Genomic DNA, 12,849 nt, shown 5'->3' on the forward strand with positions numbered 1-12,849 from the left:
CAACAGCTTTGTCCCCCTGGGCATTAGACTGTTAAATGGTCAATCACACACACAGTAAGCCTACACAGCTGCTAATCTGTACCTCTGTTTGTTTTGTTTTTTGCAGTACTGTCAGTTCTCTTATACCTAGCCACTCCTTTGCACATCTGTTCTCCTCTGCACTATCGTACTCCAGTGTTTTTGTTATTGTATAGTGACTTGTTTACCTGACTGCCCATTTTAGACATCAGGTTAGCTGCTCCTCTTGCACTCTTTGCACTACTGTATAATATTATACATAGCTATAACTATTTAGTATATTATTAGTACTTCAATACTCCAACTCAATACAACATTTTATTTATATCTGTACATTCAAGGAAACTGTGCGGGTCAGATGTATCGACATTTCGTTCTGTATACACGTGTACAAGAATGACAATAAAGTATATCTGAATCTGAATCTGAATATGTTAATAATATTTAAAACTGATGGTCCTAAGATCCCAAACAGATCCTTCACCAGTGAAGCTGGAAACGGATCAAGCAGGCAAGTAGTTTGTTTGGCCCTACTGACCATCTGTGTTGGACTACCAAGGGACAAATCATTGAAACTGGAGAATGTTTCTGAACAAGCGCCGACACGGCCCTTACCTAACACCTCCACATCTTTGAGATAGGGGGAGGTTACAGAGCATTCTTTTAAAATTTCATTCCTGATTAGTTGAATCTTTTTATCAATAAATTCCATAATGTCATTAGCAGAATAAGTAGAACTATTTGGGTTAAGTTGTTGTCTGGTAAGTTTCGCCATTGTGTCAAACAAAAATTTCGGATTATTCTTATGTTTAGCAATAATCTTAGAGAAAAACAATGCTTTAGCTGAGGCAAGACCTACTTTATATTTCAGCAAGCTGTCACACCAGGCCAGTCGGAAGACTTCCAGCTTTGTAGTGCGCCATTTTCGTTCAAGTTTTCTGCAACCTTGTTTGAGTAACCTGGTTTCTTCAGTAAACCAAGGTGTATGCTTCTTAGGTCGAAATTTATGCCTTAGGGGCGCCACAGAATCAAGAAAATTAACCAAAGCAGTATTAAAGTTGTTTGTAAGTGAGTCAACAGACCCAGTGTCCAAAGGGGAGGCTGCAGTTACCATAGGTAATAGTTCTTTTAAAGATAATGCCGTTGTAGGGCGGATATTGCGACTGCTAAAGCCTAAATTTTCTTTATCACAGTAAACATTAAACAGCACCTCACACTTAACCAGATAGTGATCAGAGATGGCATTAGGATACGGTAACACTTTAACATTTGAGGCTACTGCGCCACGGGTGAGAACAAGATCTAGAGTGTTCCCATCTTTATGAGTGGGCACATCAACTATTTGATTGAAACCAAATGTATCAATCAGTGACTTAAAAGCAATTGCAAGTGAATTTGATGGGGAGTTTATGTGAACATTAAAATCACCAATAATTACAACATTGTCCGCATAAGTTACTAAGTCTGTTAACAGTTCTGAAAATTTATCCAAAAAATTTGAGTATGGTCCAGGTGGGCGATACACAACAACAACATAAATTGGTGTTGACATTAAGGACCTCATAACAACTACTTCAAACGTTTAAAAACAGTAGGGGTACCAGGAGCAAATTTCAACCTACCTTCCGATATAAGAGCAACGCCTCCACCTTTTTTGCATGGTCGTGCCAAGTGCGAACTCACAAAGTTAGGGGGAGAAGCCTCATTTACTTTTGTAACACTACAAACTCATTTGGTTTTAACCAGGTCTCACCAAGGCCAATAAGGCCGTCTCTCCTCAGCAGGTCAGGTCAGCCCCAGAAAGCAGGCCAGTTATCCACATACCTAAATCCCTGCTGACTACAGAAACTTGCCAGCCACCGGTTTAGTGAGACTAGTCTGCTAAACCTATCATCATTGCTTCTCGCAGGCAAGGGGCCAGAGACAATTACTTGATGCTGACTCATCTTGCGGGCGAGATTACAGGTCCTAGCAACATTTTTCTTTGTAATCTCAGATTGCCTCATTTTAGTATCATTAGAGGCGACTTGAATGACTACATCAGTGTATCTAGCCCTATAAAAAAAAAAAAAAAAAAAAAATATATATATATATATATATATATATATATATATATATATATATATATATATATATATATATATATATATATATATATATATATATATATATATATATTCTTTTTTTTTTTTAATTTTTTTTTATTTTATTATTATTATTTTTTAGGCCCACAAAGCTCTGAATCCGCGAACGTCGAAGCGCGAAGTAGCGAGGTCCCACTGTATTCATGTTTTGGAATTATGTTGCTGCTAAACGTCATTGCACAAGTAAATGGGATTTTACTGGCTTTTTGTACACTCAATATTTTATACAGCACTTTGAGTGTCAATATTTTGCCTGGAAAATGCTTTACAAATAAATGTGATTTGAATAAAAACAATTCTAGTTCTAAACCCAACATCACAACCTGCTATGACTGAAGTACCTGTGCAAATACTGTATTGCTTCACAAGTGCAAATTCAAAAGTAGAAATATTGCTTTCATCGCATTTAAATGTAAAGTCAAACTGTATATTTTCTCTCAAAGAGCTGTTTAGACTTCAATTTCACATTCCCCTGATCGAAAACCTACATGAGAGCAAGAACAATTAAAAAAAACGCAACCTGAGGAGCTCAACAAGCCGTACAAACAACATCATCAACATAAAATACTTTATAGACTCAGGGCTCTTCAATGTGGTGCCCGCGGGCACCAGGGTGCACCCTCGTGACAACAGAAGTGGCCGCGGACTCTTCTGAAAATAGCTCATCTGTGCCGGGATTTTTTTAATTAAATGATTTTCAGTGGTTGACTCATACCTGTCAACCTGTACGGTTTTGCCGTACAAAGAACGTTTTTTATGCATTTTAAGACGAGTACGACGTACAAGGAAATCTGTACAGAAAAACGCAAATTTCTCAATGATGGGTACCATCCGGTATACACCTACTATCACAAAACGGCAAATCAATCAAGTCAAAGGAGTTCGCCGCGGAAGCTTCTATGTCCGTATCGGTTTTTTTTTTTCATCAAAGCGAGCGGTTTGATGCTACTGTGCGCATGCGTCTGCCGCTGTAGTGCCTAATTTCGACTCCCCTGCAAAATACTCCCCCCCTCGCGTGAACGCGCACTCTGCTGCGCTTCCGACAAAAGCAATCGTATTCTATATAATAAGCTTATTAAAACAATGAAACATTATTTTGTTGTTGAGTAATTGTTTTTGTTATGTTTTTATTTTAATGTTAATGTAATAGAGTATTCATTAATTCATTCATTCAAATTTAAAATACAAGCATCAATGGTTGATATTGTGGTTTGGTTTACAAAATAGAAATGCCTACTAATTTCTTCCTCCCAAAAATATCTTTATTTACAAATTTAAATCTAAAGTGTATAAGTCTAAAGTATATTTTAGTCACACTGATAACAATTGTTCCTGATTTTTCGATTTTTTTTTTCTCATTCTCTTTTTTATTTCATTATTAAGAATATGTACAGAATGATATAACGAAACACATGTACAATATAACATGTTAAACTACATAAATAAACACTTTTGAAATGAAAATATGGTGTAAGATTTTTTTGTATTTTGTAAGGGCATATAGCCGTGGAGGTTGACAGATATACAGTAACCGTCATGTCCTGCACGGTTGTCATGGCGCCCAGCTGGCCCCGCCCCTTGACACCGGCTGACCAGCATTTCCTGATTACTCCTATGGGTACTTAAACGTGCCTTTTGAAACTGCTCTTTGCCAGATCGTTGTTTACCCTTGTTGAAAACCAGTTCATGCCTGTTTGATACCTGCTTATTCTTGTTGCGCTTGTTGGACTTTGTAGCACTTTGATGTAACATTCTGAGAGATTCCTGCAAGTTCTGTTTAACCCCGTTAAATTCCTAGTCTGTAGTTTTGCCTGCATTTGAGCCTGCTTTGTTTTGTTTTTGGTCCGTTTGTGTGTTGGACAACTTTTCTTTCTTAATTAAAGTGATAGATCGTCTACGCAAATGAGTTCCAACTTCCTGCTTCCCGACCCGCTACGTGACAGTAACATTAAACAACAAAGTAACAACCCAGTGATAAAATGTTATGTTGTATAAAGACACACAGAGATAACATGTTATTTTAGAAATACACATCAAACTGGGTGTCCTTTGTGTTAACAAGTAACAAAGTAGCTCTGGGATTGAAAATGGTTGGAGACCCCCTGCATAGGTAATAAAAGAATGTCTGATTGGAAGCTTCCTGAAGTCAACATCATTCATAAGCCATTGAATATAAGTGTGTTTAAAGCCTGGATAAAAACATTTTGTTTAAAATACACACAAAAAAACGGAACAATTTGTAAACATTTTGGTATCTTAAGGTAACTTTTGTTTTCCCTCATGCGTTTTTGTCTGTTTATATTTCCTTGTAATTGTTTGAATTTGTTTGTACAGTTTTGTTTTATTTTTTCCCGCTACATTGCTTAGGAATTTTTGTTTGGAAATGTACATTACAGTATATGCTTTTTTTCACCTCAATAAAGCATCTGAATACTGTTTCGCATTGCCCATGCGCAGGAGATAGTTACCGGAAGTAGCTGCACATGTCCTGTTGACAACCTTGGAGAGACAAAAAGCACCACTTGCCAGTTTCCAAGCCCAGCACAACAACCACAAAAAAAGATGTCAGTTACGAGACTACGGTAAGTAGCAAGTTGGTCGAGTCAGTTTTAGCTCATGTAAAGTCTCCAACACAAAACAGTTGATTATGAAGCTCGCATCATCATGAGCTTCAAGACATTCCCTATCAACAATTCACATTCAACTTGATCTTACGATGTGTTATTTTTTCTATTTTGTGCTGTTTGTGTGTTGTTAAACGGGAGTTACGTCCTCGTGACTGAACCTACAGTGTTACGATCATTCGTGTTAGCATGTGATGCTAAAAACAAGCATACATGTTGCAATTTGTTTATAATACCCAACATACTATTAAGAAACACTTCCGACGTTAATATGGTTTGAGGGCGGGATATCTCCTATGAATAATTATAAAGAATACAGTTTAAACCATCCTGTTTTCTTCACGTAGGTTGTGTAGACACTTAAGCCTTCAGTTGTGCTTTCTCAATCAATCCAACCCGTAATAAGCTTACTATTTTAAGGCTATAAAACATTAACTGCAACTACAGCCGCGACACATATAAAAATAATCAAGCACAACATTTTAACATTGTACTATTATGTAGGAATATCCATCCATCCATCCATTATCTGCACCGCTTATCCTGAGTAAGGCCGCAGGGGTGCTGGAGCCCATCCCAGCCATCCTCGGACAGTGGGCAGGGGACACGCTGACCTGGTTGCCAGCCAGTCGTAGGGCACACAGACAATTCGCTCGCTCATTCACACTTAGGGAAAATTTGGACCGGCCAATTAACCTAACATGCATGTTTTTGGAATGTGGGGGGAAACCGGAGTGCCTGGAGGAAACCCACGCAAGCACGGGGAGAACATGCAAACTCCACACAGAAGGTGTGATCTCACGACCTCAGAACTCTGCCGCACACGCGCTAATCACAATCAGATTTAAGTTATTTTGTTGTCTATCACTATCAAAGCTAATGCTGAAAGTCGAACCTGTCCTGACATATTTTGGCATAAGTTTTTTTTTTATTTAGAGCTTAAAAAGTCCGTTTGATAGAAGCAGCGGACACGGGGCTATTTTCCTTCACACATTTATTGCAATACTTGTGTTACCGCTCCCTCGCCAATCATTGTTTGTGAAAACGCTGATGTTTAGTTACGCCTTCTTGAAGGCTATTGGTGTGTCCAACTTGGATTCTGATTAGCTAAACCAACAATATTATAGACACTTATCTTATGCATCAGGCCCTACAAAAGTTATTGTAAAAACCTCCGGGTAGATCTCTGATCCTGTCACCAAGTAATGGCTGAAATGTGATTGGTTAAATGTTTGAATTTGAAAGCACACATCTGAAGCAGTGATTGTTCCCAAAATTAGAAAAATAAAATTGTGTTATTATGTAGGTTTTAGATCAGGGGATAGTATAATAATAGTCTGTAGTTTGCAATAATATGTGGTCTGTGCAGCCCTTTGAGACTCCTTGTGATTAAGGGCTACACAAATAAACATGATTTGACTTGTTATTCACATTTCCATGAAAGCTTTATATATAAAAAAACATAGTCTTTAAAACTAGGACAACTCGAGGGTTAGCTCAAACTGTAGTCATTTCCATCCCATCCATCCATCCATTGTCTTCCGCTTATCCGAGGTCGGGTCGCGGGGGCAGCAGTGTTAAAAGGGAAGCCCAGACGTCCCTATCCCCAGCCACTTCCTCCAGCTCATCCGACGGGACCCCGAGGCGTTCCCAAGCCAGCCGAGAGACATAGTCTCTCCAACGTGTCCTGGGCCGTCCCCGGGGCCTCCTGCCGGTGGGACATGCCCGGAACACCTCCCGAGGGAGGCGTCCAGGAGGCATCCTTATTAGATGCCCGAGCCACCTCAACTGGCTCCTCTCAACGCGGAGGAGCAGTGGCTCTACTCCGAGTCCCTCCCGGATGACTGAGCTTCTCACCCTATCTCTAAGGGAGAACCCAGCCACCCTGCGGAGGAAACTCATTTCGGCCGCTTGTATCCGGGATCGAGTTCTTTCGGTCATGACCCAAAGTTCATGACCATAGGTGAGGGTAGGAACGTAGATCGACCGGTAGATCGAGAGCTTTGCCTTTCGGCTCAGCTCCCTCTTCACCACGACAGACCGGTACAGGGTCCGAATGACGGCAGACGCTGCACCGACCCGTCTGTCGATCTCCCGTTCCATCCTACCCTCACTCGTGAACAAGACCCCAAGATACTTGAACTCCTCCACTTGGGGCAAGACCTCCTCCCCGACACGGAGGGAGCATACCACCCTTTTCCGACTGAGAACCATGGCCTCGGACTTGGAGGTGCTGATCCCCATCCCGGCCGCTTCACACTCGGTTGCGAATCGCTCCAGCGAGAGCTGAAGATCACGGGCTGAGGAAGCCAACAACACCACATCATCTGCAAAAAGCAGTGACGCAATGCTGAGGCCCCCAAACCGGACTCCACCCCCGCCAAGGCTGCGCCTAGAAATTCTGTCCATAAAAGTTATGAACAGAATCGGTGACAAAGGGCAGCCCTGGCGGAGCCCAACCCTCACCGGGAACGAATCCGACTTACTGCCGGCAATGCGGACCAGACTCTGGCACCGGGCATACAGGGACCGCACAGCACGGATAAGACTGTGTGGTACCCCATACTCCCGAAGCACCCCCCACAGGGCCTCCCGAGGAACACGGTCGAATGCCTTCTCCAAGTCCACAAAACACATGTAGACCGGACAGGCAAACTCCCATGCACCCTCAAAGACCCTGAAGAGTGTATAGAGCTGGTCCAGTGTTCCACGGCCAGGACGAAAACCACACTGTTCCTCCTGAATCCGAGATTCGACTTCCTGGCGGACCCTCCTCTCCAGTACCCCTGAATAGACCTTACCAGGGAGGCTGAGAAGTGTGATTCCCCTGTAGTTGGAACACACTCTCCGGTCCCCCTTCTTAAAGACGGGAACCACCACCCCAGTCTGCCAGTCCAGAGGCACTGTCCCCGATGTCCACGCGATGTTGCAGAGGCGCGTCAACCATGACACGCCCACAACATCCAGAGCCTTAATGAAGTCTGGGCGGATCTCATCGACCCCCGGGGCCCTGCCACCGAGGAGTTTTTTGACAACCTCGGTGACTTCAACCCCAGTGATACGAGAGCCCAACCCAGAGTCCTCAGGCTCTGCTTCCCCAGAGGAAGACGTGCCGGTGGAATTGAGGAGGTCTTCGAAGTACTCCGCCCACCGATTTACAACGTCCCGGGTCGAGGTCAGCAGCGCCCCATCGGCACTATACACAGTGTCGATGGCACACCGCTTCCTCCTCCTAAGACGTCGGATGGTGGACCAGAATTTCCTCGAAGCCGTTCGGAAGTCGGCTTCCATGGCCTTTCCAAACTCCTCCCACGCCCGAGTTTTTGCCTCGGCAACCGCCAAAGCCGCATTCCGCTTGGCCAGCCGATACCTGCTAGCTGCTTCCAGAGTCCCACAGGCTAGGAAGGCCCGATAAGACTCCTTCTTCAGCTTGACGGCATCCCTCACCGCCGGTGACCACCAACGGGTCTGAGGGTTGCCGCCGCGGCAGGCACCGACTACCTTGCGGCCACAGCTCCGATCAGCCGCCTCGACAATGGAGGCGCGGAACATAGTCCACTCAGACTCAATGTCCCCCGCCTCCCTCGGGACATGGGCGAAGTTCTGCCGGAGGTGTGAATTGAAACTTCTTCTAACAGGAGATTCTGCCAGCTTTTCCCAACAGACCCTCACAACACGCTTGGGTCTGCCGGGTCGGGCCGGCATCTTCCCCCACCATCGAAGCCAACTCACCACCAGGTGGTGATCAGTTGACAGCTCCGCCCCTCTCTTCACCCGAGTGTCCAGAACATGCGGCCGCAGGTCTGATGAAACGATGACAAAGTCGATCATCGAACTACGGCCTAGGGTGTCCTGGTGCCAAGTGCACATATGGACACCCTTATGTCTGAACATGGTGTTCATTATGGACAGACCGTGACGAGCACAGAAGTCCAATAACGAAACACCACTCGGGTTAAGGTCAGGGGGGCCGTTCTTCCCAATCACGCCCCTCCAGGTCTCACTGTCATTGCCCACGTGAGCGTTGAAGTCTCCCAGCAGTACGAGGGAGTCCCCAGGGGGCGCGCTCTCAAGTACACCCTCTAAGGACCCCAAGAAGGGTGGGTACTCCGAACTGCTATTTGGTGCATAAGCACAAACAACAGTCAGGACCCGTCCCCCCACCCGAAGGCGGAGGGAGGCTACCCTCTCGTCTACCGGGGTGAACCCCAACGTACAGGCGCCGAGCCGTGGAGCAATTAATATGCCCACACCGGCTCTGCGCCTCTCACCACGGGCAACTCCAGAGTGGAAGAGAGTCCAACCCCTCTCGAGAGGACTGGTACCAGAGCCCAAGCCGTGCGTAGAGGTGAGTCCGACTATATCTAGTCGGAATTTCTCAACCTCACGCACCAACTCGGGCTCCTTCCCTGCCAGAGAGGTGACGTTCCATGTCCCAAAAGCCAGTTTCTGTAGCCGGGGATCGTCGCGCCAGGGACCCCTCCCTTGGCTGCTACCCAGCTCTCTGCGCACCCGACCCCTTTGGCCCCTCCTACAGGTGGTGAGCCCATGGGAAGAGGGTCCCACGTCGTCCCTTCGGGCTGTGCCCGGCCGGCCCCCGTGGGTAAGGGTCCGGCCACCAGGCGTTCGCCAGCGGACCCCACCTCCAGGCCTGGCTCCAGAAGGGGGCCCCGGTAACCCGCGTCCGGGCGAGGGAAATCGAGGACCAAAGTTTTCTCTCATCATTAGGGGTCTTCTGATCTGCGTTTTGTCTGGCCACTCACCTAGGACCTGTTTGCCATGGGTGACCCTACCAGGGGCTTAAAGCCCCCGACAACATAGCTCCTAGGATCATTGGGACACACAAACTCCTCCACCACGATAAGGTAGCAGATCAAGGAGGGTGTAGTCATTTCCACCAATCATAATCAATTAATGTTCTAGGAGGAGGCAGTCATGTTTATTAAAAAATATATACTCTATGAATGAATATGGGAATGTGAGCGTCAGTGACAGAGGCAACTCTGTGCTTTTAGCCTACTGCCCACTGCCCGAAGATAACTGGGATGGGCTTCAGCGCCCCCGCGACCCTACTGAGGATAAGCGGTGCAGATAATGGATGGATGGATGGATAATTTCCATTGGTACCAGTAGCAGGAGAATCATCCTAGTCTGATTCTGATGCAGCACTTTCATTATCTGGTCGCCGTTGTTTTCAGGTGTCCTCCGCTCCTCAGAGACGAACCAGACCCTGCAGTTTACTTTGCCCCTAGAGCTTTCCTGCACTAGAATGAGCTAAATAATACACACAGTCCCTTTAACAGAGGGAAAGACCTGTTGAGATCAAAACCTCTTTTTCAAGAGGGGGCTCGCCTACAAGCAGCAGTATCACACAAAATAAGACAAAATTAAGAAGAAGAACTAAGATTTTGAATTAGTATTGTCCTTATTGTCATTGATACCAAACATAGTGAACATTGTTTGCAATGAGTTTCGACATGGCATTCCAGGATAAACACATAATAAAAACTTAAAAGAGAATAACAAGATAAAGAAATGTCTGGATAAATTGTGGAAATTATTTGCACGGTATTAATTTAAGGTTTTTGTACCCCTGTACAAATAAAGCAAGAATTGGGTTAATTCCATTTGACCTAATTATTGAATCTCCCGCTGAAGTCTATTCACATTTATTTGTTTAGCCCTTAACCACACAGAGTCTCAAAGGGCTGCACAGGCCACAATTACAACAACCTTTAACCTGAAACCTACATAAGGGAAAGGAAAAACTAGAAAAGACCCAGCATGAGGAAAATTAAGCCTTCAGAAGGGGCCACACAGTGAGGTAATTCCCTTCCAGGATCACCAGGCTGTAATAAATGTAGCAATGGGCACTAATAGACAAAGCACAGCCAAGACTAACAATAAAATGAAAACGAAATGAAATGAAATGAAATAAACATACATTTTCACTGAAATTGTTCAAAATGTCGAAGACCGCAACGACATAGCTTCCCATCCTAATCACCTGGTCAATGCATTAGGCCCTAAATGCATCTGGCCCAGGTGCTAGTCCGCTGACTCAGAATGCAATTCAATGCAGTGTTTAACATCGTCTTTCTCTCTCACCCAGCCACCAATCAAGCAGCAGAAATAGTATGAGGTTGCCAGGTATAGAATATGAGTGTGTCTTGAGTCAAAAACTTGAAAACTTTCACTGAGGTTACAAATCTCAGAGGCCATTCTTTATCACCGGGACCTGAACGAAGAACCGAGTAAACAGAATGGGTTGTTTTGAGACTTAGGTTGTCCAAATGATTTTTTTTTTTAAACTAGGATTTACTTACAAAATATCTTTATAATTTAAAAAAAATGTGGTTGTGCTAATACTTTGTATAACATTACAAAATGCAATTTCTTACTTGTTGACTGAAGATGCGATCAAAATATTCCAAATACTGAAATTTTTTCAAAATGTTAATATTGTTTTCATTTCAGTTTTCCTTTCTACCAGCTGGGTAATCCACAGTTAAGAATCTTCAGACCAAATTGGTTTTTGACCCTGGTGAGGCCTGGAAAGGAGCAACTTGCTGACACTGTGCAGTTCCGCATCCCAATGGTGTAAGTTGGACAGCTTGATACTTATGCCAGTGTTCCACAACCTTTTATGCAACACTGAACAATTTGATGTCTGGCAATATTTTTTACGGCCTGGACTAATGTCAGCGTTAATGGTGGGGAGTGTCGTTTGTCGTCTGAAAATTAGAATATTTTCTCATTTAAATATGCCCAACTGAGTTCAAAGGGCCCTTATGCTTATTCCCCCATTGCGTCTATCTGCTTTTATCTTACCTTCATCAGACCTATTCAGGGCAGGACGAGTAGGGAAGGTTGGGGTGGTCCACTTGGAGACTCACGTCATGCTCAATTTCGCAGGTGTTTTTTCTTTCTACTTGTTTGTGTAGCATGGAAATGGTAAAAGTAAGAAAAGGCCTGTGTCAAGTACAGCAGTGAGCTCCATTTTGCCAATTTGCTTTTATCTTACTTTGATGAGACCTGTCTGGACGGAACACCTTAGGGTAGAGAAAAGAAGGGTGGGGGTGGTGCTGGAGAGAGACCCAATGTTCGTCCCTGCACATTTTAACTATATCTATATTCTATTTTAATGCTCACTATGATTAAGTACTTACAAATGGATAGCACAGAAATTGCACTTTTTTGTAAACAAACGAAAACCGTATATAAAGTGTAATACTGATCTTGGTTTGTTTCCAAAATCTTGCAGCCCTATTCAACTATATGGATTGAACCGAGTGATTGCTGCCAGACTTTTCTTTGAAGAAAGGAAATTTATTCTAAAATGCTACTGGAAGTATGAAAACACAGTAGAAGTGCAAAGACAATTTAGGAGGGACTTAAACAAAGAACCACCAACACGAGTTACCAGTCATAAGAAGCGTTCAGGAAGAACACATACATGGAAAAGCCCTACAAATGTTGCAACAATTCTGGGAACGTTTTAACGATGTCCAATAAAGTCTTTGCGGCACATTTAGAGCATGGACTACTAATCTTGAAATGTAACTTCTCTATTGACAGCGCTTCATGATCTGATGGACAGATAATATTGATATGACAACCTCACTGCTAGCTTGCCTCAAATACTTTTTTTTTATGTTGTTGAATTTTTTTCAGTAATTTGTAGTGAGCCTTGTCTTCCAGAACACTTCTTATGGACATCATGAACAGTTCCATTAGCTTCAAACTTATCTCTAATTGAGGTGATGGTAACTTGTTTTGGCGGTTCTTTGTCAAACTCCCGCCTAAACTGTCTGTACTTCTGTGTTTTCGTACCTCCAGTAGCATTTGTGTATAACGCCTTTTTTTTTTTAACCTAAAAAAGGTTTTGGCCCACGTTATACATGTTTTACAGTAGTATATTCCCGTTTTTTTTCCGCATTGATTGATAGGTCGAAAAATTACTGACCACAACCCCTGAACTCTAGATGCAACTGGAATTCAACCCATGTCGGGGCGGTGAGAGCGCCAAATTCTAACCACTAGACAACCAGTGATATAGTTGA

At 43.8% G+C, this 12,849-nt stretch overlaps 1 protein-coding gene across 1 annotated transcript in view; it reads left to right on the forward strand.

The window, feature by feature from the left end:
• Window positions 1–4,614: 4,614 nt before the first annotated feature.
• Window positions 4,615–12,849, forward strand: part of mrpl23 (mitochondrial ribosomal protein L23) — a 71,960-nt gene continuing 63,725 nt past the window's right edge. Inside the window, exons 1-2 of the mRNA XM_088340904.1 lie at window positions 4,615–4,744; window positions 11,264–11,386. Coding sequence (XP_088197030.1) covers window positions 4,725–4,744; window positions 11,264–11,386 — 143 coding nt within the window. The 5' untranslated portion in view covers window positions 4,615–4,724. The remainder of the gene's footprint in view (window positions 4,745–11,263; window positions 11,387–12,849) is intronic.

The sequence above is a fragment of the Urocampus carinirostris genome, chromosome 7, assembly GCF_059441175.1.
Source record: "Urocampus carinirostris isolate Australia breed hairy pipefish chromosome 7, RoL_Ucar_1.0, whole genome shotgun sequence".
NCBI classification, from domain to species: Eukaryota; Metazoa; Chordata; class Actinopteri; order Syngnathiformes; family Syngnathidae; genus Urocampus; species Urocampus carinirostris.